Here is a 25,576-nt window from a genome sequence, read left to right on the forward strand (position 1 = left end):
CTATATGGAGTGTATTATACTATATGGAGGACTATGGAGCACATTATAATATATGGAGGACTATGGGGTGTATTTTACTAAACAAGTAAAATGCTGCATATTCGGATTGTTTTTGCTGGAACAAAAAGCCTTGTTGTCAGCAGCACATTGCCAGTGTAAACTGTAGATGTGCTGCTGAAAACATGATACTGTATGGTGATCTGTTAGTGATCTATTAGTGATCGTTCTGTCTCATCATTATTCCTCAGCTGGTGGAAAGAGGCCAGGAAACAAGCGTTGAACAACTTCAGTATTGTCGATCAAACTCGTTTAGCGGCCTGAACTCAGCGCACGTAAATACAACAGAAAGGCTTCTGTGTGATGTGCAATATGTTAGCATTTGGAGACCCATTTTAAACTTTGCCTAGGGCCCCACTTTGCCTAAAACCGGCCCTGCCTACAAGTGTACAAAGATATTATACAGTCACCATGTGACAAGTGGGCCTGTGTAACTTCAAATGCCAGGGCTGAATTTTAGTCCCAGTCCGGCCCTGGCCACTATACACCGTGTTATTGTGGCCTCATCTGGAGCATACTGTTCAATTCTCTGCACCATTTCATAGGAAAGATGTCTTGGATTAAAGGGAACCTGTCACCACGTTTTTGGAAGATGGGATAAAAATAGCGTTAAATAGGGGCAGAGGTGGGTGTTACATTAGTGTGTTTGTTATGCGTTTATTACCCACCTAAGTTGCCGAAATACCTTTGCAAAGTCTCCGTTTTCGCCTGTCAATCAGGCTGGTCTGGTCAGATGGGCGTTGTCTTCCCCCAGATTTTGCGTAGTTTTCCGTTGGTGGCGTAGTGGTGTGCGCATGCCCAAGGTCCCGAATCCTCTGCCAGGGGATTTCAAAGAGCGCGGTGTCCGTTATTGCATTGGTGATCGGTGGGCGCGGCCATCTTCCTTTGGCCGCGCGTGCGCAGAAGCGGTGCTCTGCTTGCCGCGGCGCTCTGCTGGCCGCGGCTTCAGGAACATGGCCGCCGCGATATCCATCTGCGCACGCGCAGCATCCCGCGGCCATTTTCCTGATGCCGCGGCCAGCAGAGCGCCGCTTCTGCGCACGCGCGGCCAAAGGAAGATGGCCGCGCCCACCGATCACCAATGCAATAACGGACACCGCGCTCTTTGAAATCCCCTGGCAGAGGATTCGGGACCTTGGGCATGCGCACACCACTACGCCACCAACGGAAAACTACGCAAAATCTGGGGGAAGACAACGCCCATCTGACCAGACCAGCCTGATTGACAGGCGAAAACGGAGACTTTGCAAAGGTATTTCGGCAACTTAGGTGGGTAATAAACGCATAACAAACACACTAATGTAACGCCCACCTCTGCCCCTATTTAACGCTATTTTTATCCCATCTTCCAAAAACATGGTGACAGGTTCCCTTTAAGAAAAAGTACAGAGGAAATCCACAAAGCTGATAAGGGTCAGGGAGGATCTTAGTTAAGAGAAAATATTAAAATTATTACATTCATTTAGTCTTGAGAAGAGATGTCTAAGGGAGGACATGAGTAATGTATATATTTGACTTTGAGATGCACTTTTTAGCAAGAAACAATCTTGCTGAGCTGTGTATGTTGTATCTGAGCTGTGTGTGTTGTAGCTGAGCTATGTGTTGTAGCTAAGCTGTGTGTTGTAGCTGAGCTGTGTGTGTTGTAGCTGAGCTGTGTGTTGTAGCTGAGCTGTGTGTGTTGTAGCTGAGCTGTGTGTGTTGTAGCTGTGTTGAGTGTGTTGTAGCTGAGCTGAGTGTGTTGTAGCTGAGCTGTGTGCGTTGTAGCTGGGCTGTGTGCGTTGCAGCTGAGCTGTGTGCTTTGTAGGTGAGCTGTGAGCATTTTAGCTGAGCTGTGTGCATTGTAGCTGAGCTGTGTGTTTAGGTGTATGTGTATTTTGTGTATGTGTGCTGCAGAAAGTGTACATAATATGCATGCTGTACAGCTACATATGGCACACAAGCTGCAGATAATGTGTATTACATGTTGTATTGTGATGTGTCTATTTTATACATTTTGTTCCCATTATGCAAATAAGGAGACATTTGGGGAGGTTTATATTACATTATATTATTATATATTTATGTCACATGGATTGCAGTATATTTCAGTAGCTTTCTTAGTGATCATTAGAAATGGAGTATGTGAGAGGTGCAAGATGTACAATATAAAAAATGAACCAATCACCGACTATATGAAACTTTAAAACGTTACATGATACACAGTAATCACCATCACGTTATTCTAAACCTTACCTTCAGGAGTTTGTTCCAAAGTACAGAATGGGGGTCCTCGCACCACGACTTCTTGCATGATTATGGAAAAGCTATAAACATCTCCAGTGAAAGTGCCATGTAATGCTGCATGCGGGTCTCTCAGCAGCTCCGGGGCTGTCCACAGTAACTCTGTAAGAGTATGGCCATATGCAAAATATGTCAGAAGTCAAACAAATTGCTATGTATGTACAGCTGTGCTCATAACTGACACTCTGCAGACAGAATATGAAGTGTGGGACATTTTCTAAAATAAACAGACAACGAACTATTATTTTTTATATGACCCAAATTCAATTATGATGTATCCCAGGATACCAAATTCATTAAACCATCCCCATTAATATAGAAAATAATAAAAGTGTTATGTTTTAAAGTATGCATACCCTTAGGCTGTGTTCACACTTTGTGTTTTTGCAGTGTTCTTTTCAGAATTTTCTTAAGCAAATTAAAAGCTGTCTTTTTACAGTTCCAGCAAAGGCTACGAGGTTCAAGAAATCTCATGCACACGATTAGTGTTTTTCTGACTGAATTAGAAAACTGCAACGTTTTTTAAATCTGCAGCCTGTCAATTCTTTTAGCACTTTTTCAATATTTTTTATAATGCTCCATTTGTCCATAATGATGTAGTACCAACTTCTGTGTTTAATCACATTCATCATTGAGGGAACCACATTGACACATTCTTTGCATTCGTTGCAGAAGAATTTAGGAACATCAATTGTTTCAATATTTACCGAAAAAATAAATGTCAAGCTAATAGGAAGACATATTGGTGGAACATCACACATGCAGAGAAAAAGGCTTTGGAATCACTGAAGAAAAACTCAAATTTGGTGATTAGAGAAGCAGACAAGGGGGGCGGGGTTGTGATCCAGAACAGGTAAGATTATTTAATCGAAGCATTCCGTATCTTGTCTGATGCAAAATATTATGAGATACTAAGTACCGATCCTTCCACTCAATTCTCATTAGACTATCACACCCTTATACTGTAGATGACGCCTATAAAAAAGGAATATCCCTTTATTTTTTAAATAAAAAAGAACATAGATTTCTTACCAACAATAATCCAAATGTAGCATTTTATTACCACAAGCAAAAAGAGGAGAGAAGCCAGCACTGCTGAAGGCCAAAACGCAATATCTAAAGTGCACATCCACATAATAAATTCTGACTGTATTTCAAATATGAGATATTTAGTAAATAATTGATCAATTCTTTGAGCTACCCCGCCACTGCATGCCACTGCACACACACACAGCAGCCCTGCCCTGCCTCAGGCTCTAGTTAATTAGGCAGCTGTGCCTCAGCCAGTTTCATCCTTTAACTTTGGTGTTGGTTTGGCAGTGTGGAGGCCAGATCTGATATGTCCGCACAGGACCTGATCGGCCTCTATCCGCGCTCGCCTTCCTGGCACTAAGGGAGTGATTCTGTCAATGCTCCAGGTACAGTTTGTCATGTAATGTTATTTAATGTGGTCTGTCCTTTTTTTTTTTTTTTTTCTCACTCTCTATACATTTAGGAGGCCGTAATGGCACAATGTAAATAAAAAACGTAGAGTTAGGACTGCCCCATTATGAGATTGCCGTGAAGTGGCGGGGTAGCTCAAAGAATTGATCAATTATTTGCTAAATATCTCATATTTGAAATACAGTCAGAATTTATTATGTGCATGTGCACTTTAGATATTGCGTTTTGACCTTCAGCAGTGCTGGCTTCTCCCCTCTTTTTGCTTCTATTTTATTACCACCTCCCGAAAGTCCACAAGGACAAAAAAAATCCTCCGGGGCGCCCGATAATTTCAGAGATTGGATCCTTGACATCACATTTATCACACTTTATTGACATGTTTTTACAAGAAATTGTTTTGGGTTTACCCTCTTATCTTCGGGACTCCGCACAGTTCATCCAGGAATGTAAAGATATAGTATGGCAAGAGGGTTATCTTTTTATTACAGTTGATGTAGTAGGTCTATATTCCAACATTGAACATACACTGGGCAGCTGTGGATTTTTATCTCCAAGAAAACAAATGAATACCATCCTCACAGAGGGAGTTTTTACTAAAAGGTTTGGAATTTATTGTAAAACATAATTTTTTTCTTTTCAGGATCTACTATATCTATAGAGGCTTGGGACTGCGATGGAGACGCGGGTCGCCCCAAGTTTCACTAATCTCTTCATGGGGCGATTCGAGTCCCTATCTACACTATCCAAGCCTTTTTTTAAAGAAAAAATTCTGCTTTATAAACGCTATATAGATGATCTGGTGATCCTGTGGAAGGGGTTCATAGAACAAGCATGGGAATTAATTAAAAAACTAAACATGAATGAATGGAGGATTACTTTTACTGCAAATTTAGATACAAATAAAATCACTTTTCTAGATCTTGAAGTAATCCACAAAGACAGACGCATAGTGACAAAAACCTTTTTCAAAAAAGTAGATAGTAACTTTTTTTGGATTTCCGTAGTGCACACTATTGCAAATGAAAGAAAAATATTCCACATAGCCAATTACTGTGCATTCGAAAGAATTGCAGTAGTGAGGCTGACTATGTGGAACAATGAAACATTCTCAAGGCTAGATTTCTTGAGAAAAAATATCCCAAAAAATGAGTGAAAGGTGCATATGCAAAGAATCTGATAAAAACTCAGGCTGATTGCCTACAACAGAATAACCAGAAAAGAGTTTTTTTCCCTAGAAAATGGGATTATGAGTAATCTGAACAATGGAAGGGCTGAATCTTGTGGTCTTTCAAGAAAGAACCAAACGATAATAACAAATCCCTGAAGTTTTAATTTTGTGACTCAGTTTAATAATGGTAATGATAAAATAAGAGACATCCTTGAAAAATTTTGGCACCTTTTAGGCTGGTTTCACACGTCAGTGCCTCTGGTACATGTAGTGATAGTTTTCTCACGTACCGGAGACACTGACACATGTAAACCCATTCAAATGAATGGGTCTATGCAGATGTCAGCGTGCTTTCACGGACCGTGTGTCCGTGTGCAAGACACGCAGACATGTCTGTTATTGTGCAGCTGCTCGGATTACACGGACCCATACAAGTCAAAGGGTCCGTGTAAACACGTACCGCACAAAGATGCCGTCCATGTGCTGTCCGTGTGCTTTTTTAAAGTCATAGGGTTAAAACTGAAACAAATTGTTTCAATACACGTACACGGACAGCACACAGATGGTACACACGGATAGCACACGGATGCCACCGATGTGACAAACGGACACATGGACACGGATATCTCCGGTACCGTTTTTTCCGGTACTGGAAATATCAGGACGTGTGAAACCGGCCTTATTTGAAGACCCCATCTTAAATAATTTGTTACCGAAAAAACCTGGTATTACCTTTAAGAGAGGTTGCACCATAAGAAATTTAATAGCGCCCAGCAACCTAAAAAAACCCACAGATTTCACTTATGGGTTTTCAAAAGCTGTCTCTAAAAATTCATCTCCGGGCGTCTACAAATGTGGATCGAGGAATTGCTATACATGCAACATCTTACACCATGGGGCTTGCTCGATCACTTCATATAGTACGGGTGAGGTCTTTGAGATTAAGAAACATCTGTCTTGCGACAGTGACTATGTTGTTTACGTAATCGCGTGTTGCGGCCTCCAATTTGTTGGCTGCACAACACAGTCTGAGCAAGAGTGAATGGACACCGTCATAATACTAAAATCGGTTTCCTTCAACATAGCTCATCGCGGCAAATGTTATTAAAGCACAACAAAAAATTCCAAATAACAGTTACACCAGTAGAAATGATACCTTCTCGAGTGCTGAATCGCAATGAAATATTAAACAAAGGAATCTTTTTGGATATTTCAGTTACAAACCCTGCACCCGAATGGTTTGAACGATGTGATCGAGAAAGTTTAGAGATGCTATACCTATTGACATAGCGATTAGGTTTATTATAATTTTTTGTTGTTGTTGTTTTTTTGTTTTTTTGGGGGGGGGGGTTTTGTTTGTTTTTTTTAGGGTTTTTTGTGTTTTTATTTTCTTAGGCTTTATGGATCATTATCTGGTGGTACTGAAGGGATTGATGGTAAATTTGAACCACAGGTACGTTCCTGTAGGACAAAATGTGCATTTTCCCCCTTAGGCGTTATAATGCATTATTACCTTTCACTAGAACATAACTTTTTAAGATACGTGGATCACTTTTACATCTAAGTACCTTTTTCCTCTTAGTGAATTATATCTTTTATCCACCTGTGCTAAATAGTTAAACCAATTAAGAGGAGTATGCAAATTAAGTGAAGTATTGGTGCTAGTAACAAACACCCTTCCCTTTCCATTTGTAAAAAGGGTTTATAAAGACATGGTTATTGTTTCAATAAGGATGTTTATTTTACCTGATGAAGGCTTTTTTAAGCTGAAACACGTTGTTTTTACTTGGTACATTTCAGAATAAATTTAAAAAAAAAAAATAAGCCGATCTATCACATGTTACAATTTTCGGGAGCGCCGGCACCAGACTGGATTTCTGTTTCTTTTTACTTTTCACCTGCAGACTGAGGATTGCACCGTTGACCAGGAGCCATGCAGCAGACCGAGCAACTAGGACCTTGGTTTGGGACACTCCCCCAGGGCCAATACGCTGTTCCTTCAATCTCAGTTTGGTGAGTGCATCAGCTTTGCACTTTTGTATGTGATATTTTTAATATTGCGCTTAGATCCTGCACGGTGCTGTCCCTTTTATATTCCCTATCCTCAGGGTACTATACGAAAATTATTTTTTTGTATAATTGTTATATTTACCAAGTGCGGAGGGTTCTTCATGAGCGATCCTTTGAGCTTGCAAAACCTCATTATAACCATAGTCAGTCACTTTTAAAACAAAACGTCCATCTACAACGCAGTTTCTTGACTTGAGTCGACCATGAACAAATTTTCTGTGGTGCAAATATTTCATGCCCTGGGTAGAACATATGAATGCAAATATATTGATTTGTTTACTAAATGCAACATATTAAGTACTTACCACCATTAACATTAGAGAAACAAATTTAAAGGAAAACAGTTTCCCAAAACTGACTATCTGTTATATCTCTTTTATTATAAATGTGCCTTTTGTATATGTATGAGGTATCAGCATTACGTAACCTCACATATTCTTGTCCGAGAACAGTCTGCAATGCCGGTCTAACCAAAGCTCGACAGCCTCGGAAATGCCTATGAAGCTGTTAAGTTCAGGTCAGGAAACCTGTGGCCGGCAACTCACAGACCACAACATACGGATATGTGAATGCAGCCCTAAAGTGTAACTGCACATTCAGGTAACTTTCCAGAATAAGCAGTGATAGGTGTATATGAGGAATGACACTATTTCTGACCATTATAAGACCTGTATCCTGCACTTCATGTGTGATCTAGTCACAAACAGCTTCTCCTTGTGTTTTTTTTTGCATTTGCACACCTCCATACACTTCTAGAGATAATTGTATCTCTCACTGAAGACAGAACTGAAGATAGATTTGAGCACTTTTTGAAAGCAAATTATTAGCACAAGAGAGACGTGGCTGATAATTGGGGAAAGAAGCTTTTTTTACACCAATAATATATTACAAAATGTACTATCCTTGCTTGTACTATTAATTTAGCTATGAAGTTCCTAAAATTAGTTATTTACTGAACTGAAGATCAACTGCAGGCTCTCAATTTTTACTTACTTTATATGTAAGAAAAACTGGCCAAAATGCAGATGCTGCATATGAAAATTTAACTAAACCCTTAATGCTTCCATAGAAATTAAAAGGAAAAGTAACAGCTAGGTGATCATAATCAATTGCCCTTGATTAATTGTTCCAAACAATTTGGAGCCCATTCTTCAGTGTGAGAGAGTATTTATGACTGGAAAAAAAAATCCATAGAGTTAACAATTATCCCAGGAGTGGACATCCCAGCAAATTCACCTCATGGAAAGACCGTGCAAAACTCAGATAAACTTCACAAAAACCTAAGAACTACAGCTCAGACTCTAAAGGCTTCAGATATCAAGATCATGAATGTTAAATTTAAATGAGAAAAAGACTGAACAAATATGGTTTGTTTGGATGGTTGCACCTTCTTTCTAAACAGAACATAGCAGCATGGCTAAAGCTTGTAAAGTTTCATCTGAACAAACCACAAGACTTCTAGAACAATGTCATTTGAACAGATGACAATAAAGTGGAGATGTTTAGCCATTATGTCCTGCACCACACTGACACACAACAAATGAAGCACATTTGTACAAACTCCTCATCTCAACTGTCAAGCATGGTGGTGGATCAATGTTGCAGGTAGGGTAATTGTTTTGTTTGTCGGTTTTGTTTGTCCACCAAGTTTTTGAATATTCACTACAGGTTCTCAGGGGGATTGAGATCTGGGAAGTTTCCTGGCACCGGATCCAAAATTTCAATGTTTTGTTCACTGAGCCACTTAGTTATTACTTTTAACTTGTGACTTGGTCTCCATCATGCTGAAAAAATAGCCGGATTACTTACGGTAATGCTCTTTTAATGAGTCCATGACAGCACCCACTGGAGAGATAGGGATCCGCCCCAAGGAACAGGAAACCTACAGAGACATAAAAGGGGGCGGTCCCCCTCTCCTCCTCAGTTTAATTTCAGAGTACCCGGAGGACCGCCAGTATTAGTCAACCATAATGCATCATCAGAATATAAACTTCATAGAAGTAATTACATTGGCTTTTATTAGGGAGGGATGTGACTGGGTGCTGTCATGGACTCATTAAAAGAGCATTACCGTAAGTAATCCGGCTATTTACCCTTCGCCATGACAGCACCCACTGGAGAGATTTCCAGAGACCAACACCTAGGGGGGGACCACCGTGCTGAGGATAGTCCTGCCAAAGTGTAGGTCAGAGTCGGAAGACAGGTCAAGCCTGTAGTGATTATAGAAAGTGGAAGGAGCCAACCAAGTTGCAGCCTTACATATATCCTCGATTGGCACGTTCCCTTTTTCGGCCCAGGAAGAAGCCATGGCTCTGGTGGAATGTGCTTTGATACCCTCCGGAGGTTCTTCATTTTTCATGGAATAAGCCAACCGGATAGCGTCTCTTATCCACCTGGATAATGTTGCTCTTGTGACTCCATATCCTTTCTTTTTGCCCTGGAAGGATATGAACAGAGCCCTACTCTGCCTCCAACTACTAGTTTTTTCAATATATTGCAAAACTACTCTCCTGACGTCTAGAGTATGAAATTTTTGTTCTTCAGGAGTAGAGGGGTCTTTAAAGAAGGTAGGAAGATGTATCTCTTGTGACCTGTGGAACTTCCCTGCTACCTTAGGAAGGTATAAGGGGTCCGGTTTTAAGATTAGTCTGTCATGAAATGTGAGAAGGTAAGGTTGATCTATCGACAAGGCCTGAATGTCGCTGACTCTTCTAGCCGATGTTAAGGCTACTAAGAAGGCTGTTTTTAACGACAAGTGTTTCAAAGATGCTGTGTCTATAGGCTCAAACGGAGATTCTGTTAGAGAGTCTAAGACTAGATTTAGATCCCAAGGAGCTACCCTAGGTATGTGGACAGGAGTAACTCGTTCACAGGCCGTGATGAAGCGGGATACCCATTTATTACCAGCAATATTATGGCCATAGAGGGCACCGAGAGCGGACACCTGGACCTTTAGTGTGTTAACTGACAGACCTAACTCTTTCCCTTTCTGTAGAAATTCTAGTATAGATTTTATTGAGACTTCAGAGGGGTTTGAACTAGTATGGAACTGAAGAAACTTCTTCCATACTTTGGTGTAAATTTTTGTTGTAGATGGTTTCCTGCTAAGCAGGAGTGTATCAATTAGGCCTTTTGAAAACCCCCTGGAATTTAATATCTGCCTTTCAAATTCCAGGCCGTCAGGTGGAGGCTGTCCACCTGAGGGTGGAAGAAAGGTCCCTGAGAGAGAAGGTTTGGGATTGAGGGAAGGACCCAAGGATCCGTCACCGACATTGACCGCAGGCACGAGAACCATGGTCTCTTGGGCCAGAATGGCGCTATCAGTATTATCCTGGCCTGCTCTTCCCTGATTTTCCGTATTACTTGTGGAAGCAGAATTATCGGAGGGAAAGCATATGCTAGCTTGAATTGCCATGGTGTTTGGAGGGCATCTAGAATGTCCGGGTGATCTGCACGGGACCGAGATGCGAATTTCTGGACTTGTTTGTTTTGTTTTGTAGCGAACAGGTCTATTTGGGGTTTGCCCCATAACAATGTTATCTTGTGAAAAATGTGAGGATTGAGACACCATTCTCCTTGATGAAGAGTGTGTCGACTTAGAAAGTCCGCTTGTTGATTGTCCTCTCCTTTGATGTGGACTGCCGAGAGGGACAACAGATGCTTTTCGGCCAGGATTAAGGTACTGTTTGCGGAAGACATTAGAGCGTCTGATCTTGTGCCGCCTTGTTTGTTTAAATACGCCACTGTCGTAGTGTTGTCTGAACAGATTCTGACGTGGCTTCCTCGTAGCTGTGGGAGAAATTGACGCAGTGCATAGTTTACCGCATTCAATTCTTTCAGGTTTGATGAATATAAATCCTCATTCTTATCCCAGGTTCCCTGGCAGAATCTATCTCCCATGTGTGCGCCCCACCCGTGGGGGCTAGCGTCCGTAGTTATCGTGTGGGATGGTGATATTACCCAAGGGACACCCCCCGCTAGGTTGTCTTTATCTAGCCACCATTCTAAGGAGGATAAGACATTCTCGGATAAAGTTATTTTCGATTCAAGGTGCCCCAGAAATTTTCTCTGTTCCCGAAGTATCTGATGTTGTAATGTTCGGGTATGAAGTTGTGCCCACTGAACGGCTGGAGTACAGGAGGAGAGGGATCCTAGCAAGGACATTCCTGCTCTCAGGGACATTTGAGGTTTGTGAATGGCCGCCACTACTTTACCCTCTATAAGAGATATTTTTTCTTGGGGAAGTAGACATTTTTGTTTTATGGAATCTAGATTAAACCCCAAAAATGTCTGAAGAGAAAGTGGGATGAGTCTGGATTTTTTATAGTTGACGATCCAGCCCAGGCTTTCTAAGGACGAGACAGTGTCAGCTAATCGTTCCGCACATTGAAGGGACGAATTTCCTACAACTAAAAAATCATCTAAGTAGGGAATGATTAATGTGTCTCTCTGGCGAAGGTAGGCCATTACTTCTAACATTACCTTCGTGAAGATCCTGGGTGCCGTGGAGAGACCGAAGGGCATGGCTGTATACTGGAAATGATGAATCTCCCCCTCAAGAGTTACTGCCACTCTTAAGTATTTTTGATACCTACTATGGATAGGGAGATGGTAGTAGGCATCTTTTAAATCAATGCCGCCCATTCTACAATTTGGGAAAAGGAGTTTAATGGCCGATCTAATAGACTCCATTTTAAACGTATAATTTTTAATAAACGTATTGAGTTTTTTAAGATTTATAATTGTTCGAAATGAACCATCGGGTTTAGGGATTAAAAATAACGGAGAGTAGAACCCTTTACCCTCTTGTCCCTTTGGCACCCTAACTAAAACATTTTTAACTATAAGGCTTCTAATTTCCAGTTCAAGGGCCTTCTGTTGCACTGGTGAGGAAAGAGTTGTTAAAATAAAGGAATCATGGGGAATTTGGAGGAATTCTATTTTCATTCCTTCCTTAATAATATTTAGCACCCAGGAACTTGACGTGATTTTTCGCCATTGGGGAAAGAAAAATTTTAACCTACCCCCTACTGGGGTGTCTGGTGTTTCAGAATTTATTGTCTCTACGGAAGGGGGGGCCTTTGAACATAGTGCCACCCTGTTTTCCCTCTCTTGTGGCCCATCGTGACGATCTTTCATTTTGTGTTCTTTTCCCGAATGGCCTCTTCCTAAAGGTCTTCCTATAGAAAGGAATTGAGGGGTCAGGGAAGGCTTTTTTCCTCTCTTTTGCTTTTTTGAGGATCTCGTCTAATGCTTTCCCAAACAAAAACTCACCCTCACACGGAATAGCGCAGATCTTAGCCTTTGACTGCGTATCCCCCTTCCAGCTCTTCATCCATAACGCACGTCTGGCATTATTAATTAGACCGGCTGATCTTGCTGCAAGGCGAAGAGAGTCAGCTGAAGCATCGGCCATGAATGCTGCTGCACCTCTAATTAGTGGTATCGCATCCCGCAATTTTTGTCTGGAGACCCCCTGTTCGATCTGTTGATCCAGCTGATCAATCCAAACAAGCATGGATCTAGCTGTGCACGTGCTGGCAATTGATGGCTTAAATATGCCCGTGGAAGCCTCCCATGATCGTTTCAGTGACGATTCTGCCTTCCGATCTAGAGGATCAGAAAGTAGGCCCGCATCCTCGACTGGTAGAGCTGACTGTTTTGAGGTGGAGGCGACTGCAGCGTCCACCTTAGGGATTTTAGTCCATGAAATTAACTCCTCATCATTAAAGGGGTACTTCCTTTTGGAGGCTGACGGGAGAAAACCTCTCTGGTCCTGTTTCTCCCACTCCCTCTTTATCAGTGCCTTAACCGCAGGAATTACTGGGAATGCTCTTCTCTTCCTCTCCGCCAACCCTGCAAACATGATGTCTTGTGCAGTTTGGTCGTCTTTTGTATCCTCACAACCTATAGTATTCCTGATGGACTTTACTAGGTTGTCCACCCCATCAAGGGGAAAACAAGCTCGACCCTCAATGTCGGAATGTGTTGAGGAAGAGGATGACGCCTGCGAGGAGTCTGAGTGGATAACGCCTTCCTCCTCGGACTCAGAGCTGGATATAGCCTTTTCTTTCCCGGATTTTTTAGGGGGGGTACTGGCTTGTGAGATGGCCTGTAATTCCTCTCTAATTATGGCCCGTATATCTGTGACCGACATAGATGGGCTCTGCATTGTTTCCGCCATACACTGATTGCAGAGTTTTTTGGGGTGGGAATCTGGGAGAGGCTCGTCACATAACGCACATTGCTTGTGCTTAGATTTCTGTCTCTTTTTGGCCTGGGAGAAGAAGACATTTGTGGAAAAGGGTGTCAGCTTTATAGGCAGAGGGGAAATTACACTCACCCAGTGAAGCTGTACGGTACCGAAATAGGAGGCTGCGACTTTCTGGATCTTGAATCCTTGGTCTCACTCCTGTGGCTGGCATCTGAGGACCTTCTGCTGGCTGGCTCACCTGCTGGGTCCACAGTCTTGCCTGGGGATGACATGTTGCATCGCCTGTGCGTTTGCAACTTCCCCCTTTTTATAGGCCAAGATCCGGTCAGTAAACTTTTTTTTTTTTTTTCTTTCACAGCGGTGTACTGCGCATGCGCGAAACCGCGCTTTCCCCCACCGCTGTGTGAGTGACCCGGAAGTGCTCCTCTACCTCCGGGTCATTCTGGGGATTCTTACACCACTCCACGCATGTGCGGCCGCCATTATCCCGGCCTGCGCTATGGAGCGGTGTACCGGCTGCTGCTGCAGCTGTGCCGCAGATCCCGGACCCTTTACCTGGTGGTCCGCGTCTGGAGCCTCTTCAAGGCCGCACCTCTGCAGCGTTGCTCTTGTGGAATCGGCGGCGTCTCCCCCGGACTCAGCCATCCCACATGCCGGCCAGACGAGGGGGGAGCCGTCTAACGGAATCTCCCCCGACGCTGCATCTGGACTGCATCCCCTGCCGTTCCCGCAGAAACCGCACAGGCGGATGCTCCTAGCCCAGGTAAGATCTTCTGTAGTCTTCAGAGATCCTGTCCCCTGGGAACAGGAAACCTAAACTGAGGAGGAGAGGGGGACCGCCCCCTTTTATGTCTCTGTAGGTTTCCTGTTCCTTGGGGTGGATCCCTATCTCTCCAGTGGGTGCTGTCATGGCGAAGGGTAAAAAGCATTGTTCATCACCAAATTGATCCCAGAAGGTTGGGAGAACTTGCTCTTGAAGGATGTTTAGACCCCATTCTTTATTCATGGCCTTGCTCTTAGGTAAAATTGTGAGTGATCCTACTCCCTTGGATGAAAAATCAACCCCACACATAAATGGTCTCAGGACACTTTACTGTTGGCATAACACCAGACTTATGGTAGCACTTATTTTTCCATCTCCAGACAATCACTCTTCGAAATGTCTCAAACAGTCTGAAGGTGGCTTCATCAGAAAAAATAACTTTACCACAGTCCTCTGCAGTCCAATCCATGTACTTCCATCAGAATGTCAGTCTGTTGAAAATACTGGGATTCGACTGCAGAAGACTAGCAGAAAGAATGGGATCTAAACATCCTCCAAGAGCAACTTCTCCCAACGATGATGAAGCAACATGTCACAAGGAAAAAGTGATAAACAAGTGGCTCGGTGAACAGAACCTTGAACTTTCGGGTCTATGGTCAGGAAACTCCCCAGATCTCAATCCCATTGAAAACCTGTGGTCAATCACCAAAAAGCAGGTAGACAAACAAACCAGAAATGTTTACAAACTCCAAGCATTAATTGGACAGGAATGAGTTGCCATTAGTCAGAATTTAGGCCCAGAAACTGACATCCAGCATGCCAGGATGAATTGCAGAAGTCTTCAAAAATAAGGGCCAATACCGTAAATATTGAGTTTTTGAGTACATTTTTTTCTAAAAAAAAAAGTTAAAAAACTTATAACATGCTTATGGTTGTACTTTAGTAATCATACAAATATCTGCCTAAAAGATCAAAAAGCTCTGATGAAGCAAACTTTGTAAAAAAAAAAAATTTGTGTCAGTCTCAAAACCTTTGGCCTCGACTTTGTGTAATCTAACAATGCGGTGCACTTGTAAAAGATACACTTGTATCAGGAATAACAAAACAGGTGGCAGCATACTATTTAGCATTACAAAAAAAGTAAAGCCTTAAATTTGTTATCTCTTTTGAACCTACAAAATCTCTGGCAAATTTATCATGATGCTTTGCTCACCTTGATCAGATCTAGAAGAAGAGAGGATTTAAACATCCAGTCCAGTTTAACGTCCTCTTTTCGGAGAAGGTCCTCTAAGCTGCCCCTGGAACAAAACTCTGTGACGATAGCGAAAACCCCACAGTCATGGAAGAAACCTAGGAATGGGTTGACATTTTCATGACGCATATCCTTCATCTGTCCATAGGAATAAACCAAATAGTACAATTAACATACAATATAACAGGCACAGAAAAGCTCAGCTGCAATGATTTATCATACCATTTCAAAAGTATCACTGGTTCCAGGCTTAATGTCTCCAAAATCTCCAGAAGGGAATTTTTTCATCCACACCCAATCACCCTTAGAAAATACAAAAACAAATCAATTTATAGATTACAATACATTTACTTTTGAAATTGTCATTTTGAACAATATATTGAATCTCAGAATTTTTGAGGAAAAAAATAATATATCCAAAATCATTTTAAGTAATTTGTTTCTGCATCAAATGCTCTTTCTCAAATGTACAAGTATTGTGAACACACGAAGGCTATGTTCTGCATAGGCTTTACAGAGTGCAATGTGTTCCCTGTCTTAACTTGAATGCAGATTTTCCAAATTTTACCCACAAATTGACCATGAAAGATCAATCCAAGAGGAGAAAAAAAGCACTTTTTCTCAGAAGATATTTACAAAGGTTGTTATTTTCACAAGTACTACTAATTTATGAAATAAGAATTAAACCAATGGTTATTTTTTAACCATCAAGATACAGACTCGCTTATTTCTGTACAGTTTTGAAGGATATGGAAGTTCAGAAGGATATAGCTCTTCCCATTTTTAGTAACTTAAAGGGACAATTCACGCAAAACTATTTCCTGAAACGATAAACTCGAAAGGAAGAAAAACACAACATCAGGCTGAATACAGAGGGCCACATTAATGTATTGAGAAAACAGCTATGTATGTTTCTATGTGTATTTGGAGTAAAGAAACTATACTGCACTATGTGTGGATTTCCTTTATAGTCCCAAAGCTGCAAATACATTTTTTTTCACTTGTAACTGGGACACAGACAAGATTATGCAGGAACTTCTATTTTTGGAAAACCTCTTACCCCTTTGCTAATAAGAAGATGGTGAGTGACCAAGTACGGTGCTCTGCTGATGTTGTATCTGCTTGTAAAGTAACAGAAGTATTTATTTTGTTCAAAACTGTTAGGATTATGTGTAAAGTTTTGAGAAAGGACCGTTTTTAACGGGTCCGAAACGCGTCAGGCGTTGGGGGTCCCCCCGTATGTACTGTTTTTACTGATGAAGATGGCTGAATAAAGAAAATTATTTTTTAAGAAAAGGACTCCTGTGCCGGAAAAATCCTTTGTTTCTACATGTGCTTATACGTGGTAGTCAGCCACTGAATTCCAGGCATGGACGGTCTCTAGCATATTCTGGTGAGCAACTATCCTCCTTCCTCGTCCTTTAATTTGGTGTTTGATATATTCTACATCTGTTAGTCTATCAGCAAATCAAAAAAGCCCTGGATAATATGTTTATGGGTTTGGTAAATAAAGCAATATTCACTGAACCTTGCATTGCACACTGCTATTTTTCCTTGATATATTATTATACGTGGGCTGTTGGGATTTTTGTGCTAGACCTGCTTTTTAGTTCCAATCCAGCACTGGTTATTAGGAAATGTAACGCACCTCATAAACTGCAACATTGGAGTTTTCTAAGGTAGCTGGAGTGAGACTTTTAGCAGATGCAGATCTCATTGGTGACCTCATACTTCTGATATCTGAGATAACATGTCCACTGTCACTGGTGCGACTGCCATCATTGCTCATTCTCTTAAAAAAAAAGTATATTGCTCATATTATAATTAAATGACACTAAAAAGAATACAAATAATATAATCATTCAGGCTCTGATTCATCACTCACATTTATTAAGGTATTTTTCTTTTTTTGTGACAATTATTGATTTTTTACGCCAAATTATTTGAAATGTTGCATGTTTCATGAATTTGGCACAAAGTCAAATTGGTTTATATTATTGTCTCTGATCTGTTTGTAGCAGAAGTAGCACGTCGCAAACGTGCACAAAAAACTAGCAGAAAATCAAATGGGGAGTACATTTAGGGAGTACATTTACTCCAAATTTTGCAAAAATTGTGAAGAGTCGCAATTGAGGAACCAGCAAAAAATATTTGAAAATCTATACCACCACCTACAATGGTAAAAAAAACAAACGGGTGAACAAAAAAAACTTAAAAAAAGGTGCAAATGAAAAAAAAATTATGGGTAAATGAAAAACAGGAGAAAAACACACACAAAAATTTGACAAAAAGCAAGCGCAAACACAAGAAGGAATAAGGATCTCAATTTTTTTGCAAAATATATATAAAAGTTTAGACTGTCTAGTGTATGACACTAACAAAAACAGTGGAAAAATTAAAATGGAATTAGATAGCTCTAAAAAGTTGGAAAACTGTTAAATAGGATTGTGTAATGACACTGGATAACTAAACGGGTCTCTTTGTGTGTTTTTTTTATATATGTTTGTGTGTTCCTTTTATAATAAAGGTTAACTTTTAGCCCACTCTTTCACTATAGCGTATCTTAAAAAAAACTATTAAGGCAGAAAAAAACATTTTTAATTTGTGAAAAATTTATGAAATTTAGTGCAAGAAAAAACAGCAAAAACACAAGTCAAGAAAGAAAAGAGACCTAAATAAAAAAAATTCAAATGAGGAATTGGGCCCTTTGTGCCATATGTAAATGATTATACAAACTGAAGCTGATATGAATCTAATGGCATGCCAAGGTCCAAATACAGAGCTGAAAAACTCTTCTTATAACATGTGCCATGATTGGGTATTTTCAAGTCGGTATCAATGACATGACCGAACTGTGGCAAACATATTAATAAGGTGTTATACTTTTTATTCAAAGGTATCTGAATTAGTACTAATTAGAACCAGATATTGAACATATTCTTTCTTTCCAATAAGCTTTTATTTTCTGATTGTAATTTTTTCTTTATTTTATGTACCAGGTAATAATTGTTATGGTGCACTGTCAGTGAAAAAGCTGGTAGCTCTTAATAGGGCTTCCAAAGACAGGCTTTGTGCAAGCCACTCCATCTAGCAGATGCTGGCCTTTACCCTTTAATCCCCTATATAGGAATCTGGACTTACACCAACTCCCCTGGTTACATCCACGGTGTGGCTGCTGGCCATTGGAGCAGACTGGTGACAATATTCAGAATACTGGGTTAGAACCATAAGGTCATGGTCAGGAACAAATTTGAGAGATGGTCGGACAAGCCGAGGTCAAGACCGAGGTCAAGAACGGGAATAAATAGGTTGAGTCTGAGCAATGAAGCAGGAGTGAACCAGAGTAAGTATGACCTATAACTGGCAACCAGAGACTGACTGCTGGGGTCTTAAATAGGGAGGAACAGTGACCATAGCTCACAGCCGATAGCTTATTACACTTATAAACAGCCCTTTCCTACAATACAAATGAAGTGAAGGAAGAACAAAAAGTCCCAGCTATTCGGAAGTTAAACTGAAACATGTTACCATTGCCCAGTGGCATTCACAGCATTGGTGCAGTTTCACCTGACAAAGGCAGAGGTAATAGAAGCATGTTTAGATGGATGTTACCATAATAAAGCACATTCTCCTCCATCAAAGGACTGGCCATAGTGTGTATCATAGTAAGCTATACTCTTACTATGCTCCCTTATCTTGATAGATAGAATTTACTAAGATTGGCGTCCTATATGCTGGAATTAAACAAAACAAATTAATTAGGAGGCCTAAGCATCTTTGCCTGTCAATGTGCCAGAAAAGCATGTGCTATACTTTACTCCAATTCCTGGCATAAATTTTAATAAATGTATAAAGCCTTAGGAGACCTCACAATTCACAGATGGAAATCTTATGTACAAAGGAAGCTTGCACTAAAATCTGCTACTTTTGTGCATCATTTTTGAGGGCATAAAGCTAATGAAAATGTCCTTCTCCCTAAACTCCCCTCCCCTCTGTGTTTTGTTAACTCAAGGTAAATCATCTAGCATAGGATAAAATATCTTTCTTTTATTGTCAGAAGTGGTCATAGATAGCCTTTTCCAGTCTGTCTTAAATGACTGGGTGACCACATCAAATCATTTTGATAAGAACTCATCCAGACATCTGTACAAATGCAATGCACAGACTGGCCGCGAGTCACCCAACCGAAGCATGACCGCTAGTCCTAGCCCTTACATTGCAAGAAGCGGCTAGTCCTGGCATTGCAGTCCGAGATCGGACTGATTTGCACGGAGCGAACGTCTGCACGAGCGCTAACTCAGCTATGAGCCATTACAGATAAATCATTTCTAACTAAACTAAATTAAATTTCTTCTTGAATGTGTAAAGATTTTTGGACTCTGATAGAACATTTTACGTACCTTAATGCTGATTTGTGGATTAATAAAAGTGACATCATCCAAAGTCAAAAGAATTTTGTTTGGTCCTCTAACCAATTTAGTTGTATTAATTCGACGCCTAAAAAATAAATACATGCAGGTATCTGGATTACAATATAGGCAGGAGTTAGATAATGAAAATAATTAAAAAAAATCACAATTATATTCACATTATTTTTTAATCACAATGCAATATTGAAAATGTGATTTTTTTTTTTTTTTTTTTTTACCAGTCAAGTCACATACCAATGTTTAATGTTGCAATTTCCATACATAAGATTACTTATTCTTATCATTTGTTTTATCTGGCTATTTATTATTTAGAAAAGATTATAACATGAAATGCAATGAAAATAGCTTTATATCAGAAAACCTCCGATAAAATACCTTATTACATAAGCAAGTCCATTTATGGAGATGATGGCAACAGTTATGCAAAGAAACACCATTATTGCAAAGGCAGGATCGATACCTGAGAATAAATGAAAGTTTAAAATATCGATTAATTATATTGAAATATTCAGAAGAGTATCCCAAAAGTTTTATTTTTATAAGTTTCTAAATGTTTTAACAGAATTTTATTTTCTTAAAGGGGTTGTCCACTACAAGGCCAACCCTTCTCGATGTGAATATTTGGCACCAATAGAATAAAAACACTTATAGTAACCTCCCATGTCAGTACTGTTCCTGTGGTGTCGGCCACAATCAGTGCAGGCGTCACTGTCCCGACCTTGGGACAAATCGAACATCAAGTGGAAGTCAGAGAGCAACCGCAGCCCTGGTTTCCTGTGATGTTAAATATGTCAGAAGATGAGGACGGTTACGACAGCGCTGATTGAATGCCGGGCTCACGTCATAACAACCACACAAGAGCCCCGGGAACGCGAGTGCGGACACCGCTGGAACGGCTCTGGTATGGGAGGTGAGTATAAGTGCTTTCATTTTATTGACACCAAACATTCATTTCGAGAATAGGTTGTCCTAGTAGTCGACAACCCCTTTAAGACCCAGTGCATACAGCAGATGGTTATGGTACTAGGGATGGTTATGGCATTTATGTGGTTTGTAGGGTGCTGGAAAAGTGATCAGCCAAATGTGTTCGTGCATTACAATCTGCAGAGATGACTCGTGAATTAAAGAAGTATTGGAGAAATAAAATGCAAGTCACTGGATTTATCTGTATTGTATATACATGTAAGGTCTACAGAGTGACAGTCAACTAGTGTCAGTTGGTACAGTGGTATTTCGTTATGATTAGTATATAGTAGTAGTCAATGGAGGTGTTATTTTTCTCCTGTATGGGGTATTATTAGTATTAATGGTAAAGTTGATGCAAGTTAAATCACATCTCCCGGTCCATTGGTCCCATCAGTAATCTGTGACCACTGGACAGGAGCTCTGAGAACCGCCTCTCACCTCACTACATCTGCTGCTCTTTTTTGACCAGCCAGCCTGATGCAACATCACATGTGCATTATGTCTCAGCGAGGAGCCTGGGATGACGTGAAGTAAGAGGCGGTTCTTGGGGCTCCTGTCCAGCAGCCACAGATTACTGACATGGCCGGCGGTAATTCGCACTTGTCTCCAGTGCTGTGATACTCACTGCATTTGCTGTTCTGCTCCTCATCCTGTTCTCTGCCTTAACTTAGGTTCCTGTTACTGTTCATCTCCAGTGGTCATCCTTGTGTTTTTACTCTTGTCTCTCCTGTTACTGACCCAACTCGTTTACACGGTTTGTCTGACCTTTCCACTCCTGACCCCGGTCTTTTTTTGTGAACCCGTGCTGCCTGTTCTAACCTCAGACCAACCTCCGAAGAAGATCAGGCAGGGAACAGGAGGAGGAGCAGCCTAATATATCCGTGCTGGCAGGAGATCAGCTGGGAAAGACAAACCTGGGGGAGACTTTGAGAAATTTAAGGTTAAGCACATATTCTGGTTTGTTTCACACATGTTTCTTTTCTTGCTTCCATATGTATAGCTGGGTAGCTTTGCTGCCTTCAGTCTGAATCTACAATGTGCACATTCCAATAAGAACAGGGAAAACCATTGCACAAACTGGTGTCCAAACTTTTGACCAGTACTGAAAAGTTATATAGAACACCAGTAACTAACTCTCCTGCTTCTCCTTCTACGTTGTGCAGCTTCTAAACTCCACTGCTTGGACCTGATCATAAGTAGCGCACTATATTGGTTGTGTCATCTAACATTTTGTCTCTGTAACAGGACTCCTCAGTATGGCCTATTAATCAGGGAGAAAAAGAGGCATAGTATGTGTTTAGGAATTACATTTAATTTACAGTATTTTTTTTTATTTTCTCAAGCGTTAGCCAAATCCAGGAAAGCAGGTGTGGGAGAGCGTGGCATGGACATTTGTGCTTTACAAATTGCCTGGGATCAATTTCAGCCCCAGTTTGGCTCTTCTTGATACATTCATGTGAGACAGTAGATCTAACACGCTGTATACAATGTGATATATTCCTCGGTGGATATGCAGTTATATTACACACCAGCAGGAAGATTGACAGGAAAATGAATGTGGATGTGAATACACATTCAATCAACCCCCTTCTTCGGAAATCAGTTAAATGATAGCATGCGTCAGCCTGATCCATTACTCTCGTATTCTCCAATGATTGCACGATTCAGGTGAGAAATGGATAATACAAGAAAATCATAGACTCTAGGAAATATTAACTGCATGACACCCACATGTAAAGACTCCAGAGATTAGCAGAAGTAACTAATTTCTAATATTAGGTAAATTATAACATTAGTGTAAGTTTTTTAATACTTAAAATTCATCTACAGCAATTAGATGCTACTGAATTTGCTGATCATAAAAAAATAAAGTAAAAGCATAGGTATACCACTGCTATATGTATTCACATGCTAGGCAGTATGTAAAAAATGCATCATCACCAAATTAAAGGGGTTGTACCCTTTCAGAATACTTTCTTTCATTGAGCTGCAGTAGCTATTCAAAAACAGAGTATAACTTACAGTCTGCGGGTCCAGCACCGGTGCTCCACTTCTGCCTGGTCTCTGATGTTTGTCTGCAGCTCTCAGAACAGAGCCAATGAGTTAACTGATGGGCTGCAGCGCCCATAGTGACTTCAGTGCTGCAGACAAAGAACAGAGTCTAGGGAGCAAAGGAAAGCTGAACCTCGGGAGGGGAAACAATACCCAGTTTGTATTTATAGCTATCACAGCCTATGTAAAAAAGTTTTCTGAAAGGGGACAATTTATTTACTGGGTTCCAGTTTTAATTGCAGCAAAACTGTTTAAATGGTAACAACAAAATATCAATTCCCGTGTCGTTGTTGTGACATGTGATGCTGGCGCCCAATCAGCGCTGGCATCACTGTCCCCACCTTCGGAACAAATCGAACATGAAGAGGAAGTCCTGACTTCCTCTTCCTGCTTAATTTGACAGGAGGCGTGGACAGTGACACCAGCACTGATTGGGCGCCGGAGTCCCATGTCACAACAATGAAACGGGAGTCTCGGGAGTCAGAGTGCCGACACCGCAGGAACGACGTGGGAGGAGAGTATAAGCTTTATTATTTTATGGGGCCAAGCAAGGGTTATGAGAAGAAGTTGTCCAACTAGTGGACAACTTCTTTAATAACGAGACAATTTTTTCCATTTTTGCCGCTCCATTTTTCAGCAAACATAACTTGTATATGTTTTTACTTACGTGGATATTTAAAGCCTTAATTTATGCAGGAAAAATTGTACTATTTTAGGCCACTGGTTTGCTGTACATATAAATTACCATGTAATGTAAATAATTTTTTTTATGCTGCAAATACAAAAATAAGCAATTTCTGGTGTTGCTTCTTTTTTTTTTTACTGATCCCATTATTAATGAAATAACCCACTGAATTATTCTTTCAGTTTAATATGTTCATGTGGATACCTAATTTGTAGTTTGCTTTTGTGATGAACCCCTTTCCGACATCGGGCATAATAGTACGCCGATGTTGGATACCCTCCCTTTGATGTGGGCTCCAGCTCTAAGCCAACATCTTTCCTGGCACATGTCAGTTGTTTTAAACAGCGCTTCCGGCAATCACGCCGGAAATTTGTCCATCGGTGACCCCCGTCACATGACAGCAGGTCACCGATGGGTTGGCATGACAAAAAGAGGTCTCCTAAAGACCTCTATGGTTGTTACTGCCAGATTGCTATAAGCGCTGCCCAGTGGTCGGCGCTCATAATGAGTAATTCTGCTACATACAGGCGATCTGATCATTGCCTGTATGTAGCAGTGCTGATTGGGTTATGGCAGCTTCTAGTCTCTCATGGAGACTATTGAAGCATGCAAAAAGTTAAAAAAAATGTTTTAAAAAATATATAAAAAAATAATATAAAAGTTCAGATCACCCCCCTTTCGCCTCATTCAAAATAAAACAATAAAAAAAAAATCAAGTATACACATATTTGGTATCGCCGCATTCAGAATCGCCCAATCTATCAATAAAAAAAGGATTTATCTGATCGCTAAACTGAATGGCAAGAAAAACAATCAAAAAGCCAGAATTAAATTTTTTTTGGTCGCCATGACATTGCAATAAAATGCAATAACTGGTGATCAAAAGAATGTATATGCACCAAAATGGTATAATTAAAAACGTCAGCTCGGCGCGCAAAAACTGAGCCCTCACCTGATCCCGGATCACGAAAAATAGAGACGCTATAGGTATCGGAAAATGGCACCATTTTTTTTTTTTAACCCCTTCACCCCCAAGGGTGGTTTGCACGTTAATGACCGGGCCAATTTTTACAATTCTGACCACTGTCCCTTTATGAGGCTATAACTCTGGAACGCTTTGACGGATCTTGGCGATTCTGACATTGTTTTCTCGTGACATATTGTACTTCATGTTAGTGGTAAAATTTATTCGATATAACTTGCGTTTATTTGTGAAAAAAATGGAAATTTGGCGAAAATTTTGAAAATTTTGCAATTTTCCAACTTTGAATTTTTATGCCCTTAAATCACAGACATATGTCACGCAAAATACTTAATAAGTAACATTTCCCACATGTCTACTTTACATCAGTACAATTTTGGAACCAAAATTTTTTTTTGTGACGGAGTTATAAGGGTTAAAAGTTGACCAGCAATTTCTCATTTTTACAACACCATTTTTTTTTAGGGACCACATCTCATTTGAAGTCATTTTGACGGGTCTATATGATAGAAAATACTCAAGTGTGACACCATTCTAAAAACTGCACCCCTCAAGGTGCTCAAAACCACATTCAAGAAGTTTATTAACCCTTCAGGTGTTTCACAGGAATTTTTGGAATGTTTAAATAAAAATGAACATTTAACTTTTTTTCACACAAAATTTATTTCAGCTCCAATTTGTTTTATTTTACCAAGGGTAACAGGAGAAAATGGACCCCCAAAGTTGTTGTACAATTTGTCCTGAGTACGCTGATACCCCATATGTGGGGGTAAACCACTGTTTGGGCGTATGGCAGAGCTCGGAAGGAAAGGAGCGCCATTTGACTTTTCAATGCAAAATTGACTGGAATTGAGATGGGACGCCATGTTGCGTTTGGAGAGCCCCTGATGTGCCTAAACACTGAAACCCCCTACAAGTGACACCATTTTGGAAAGTAGACCCCCTAAGGAACTTATCTTGATGTGTGGTGAGCACTTTGACCCACCAAGTGCTTCACAGAAGTTTATAATGCAGAGCCGTAAAAATAAAAAATCATATTTTTTCACAAAAATGATCTTTTCGCCCCCAATTTTTTATTTTCCCAAGGGTAAGAGAAGAAATTGGACCCCAAAAAATGTTGTGCAATTTGTCCTGAGTACGATGATACCCCATATGTGGGTGTAAACCATTGTTTGGGCGCATGGCAGAGCTTGGAAGGGAAGGAGCGCCATTTG

General features: G+C 40.6%; 1 protein-coding gene across 1 annotated transcript in view; it reads right to left on the reverse strand.

Moving 5' to 3' along the window:
• Nucleotides 1–25,576, reverse strand: part of GUCY2F (guanylate cyclase 2F, retinal) — a 182,750-nt gene that overhangs the window by 108,503 nt on the left and 48,671 nt on the right. Inside the window, exons 5-11 of the mRNA XM_077285143.1 lie at nucleotides 20,053–20,137; nucleotides 19,648–19,744; nucleotides 16,896–17,039; nucleotides 15,470–15,550; nucleotides 15,209–15,385; nucleotides 7,101–7,257; nucleotides 2,290–2,439 (exon numbers count right to left, since the gene is read on the reverse strand). Coding sequence (XP_077141258.1) covers nucleotides 2,290–2,439; nucleotides 7,101–7,257; nucleotides 15,209–15,385; nucleotides 15,470–15,550; nucleotides 16,896–17,039; nucleotides 19,648–19,744; nucleotides 20,053–20,137 — 891 coding nt within the window. The remainder of the gene's footprint in view (nucleotides 1–2,289; nucleotides 2,440–7,100; nucleotides 7,258–15,208; nucleotides 15,386–15,469; nucleotides 15,551–16,895; nucleotides 17,040–19,647; nucleotides 19,745–20,052; nucleotides 20,138–25,576) is intronic.

This window comes from Ranitomeya variabilis, chromosome 2 (genome assembly GCF_051348905.1).
Source record: "Ranitomeya variabilis isolate aRanVar5 chromosome 2, aRanVar5.hap1, whole genome shotgun sequence".
NCBI classification, from domain to species: domain Eukaryota; kingdom Metazoa; phylum Chordata; class Amphibia; order Anura; family Dendrobatidae; genus Ranitomeya; species Ranitomeya variabilis.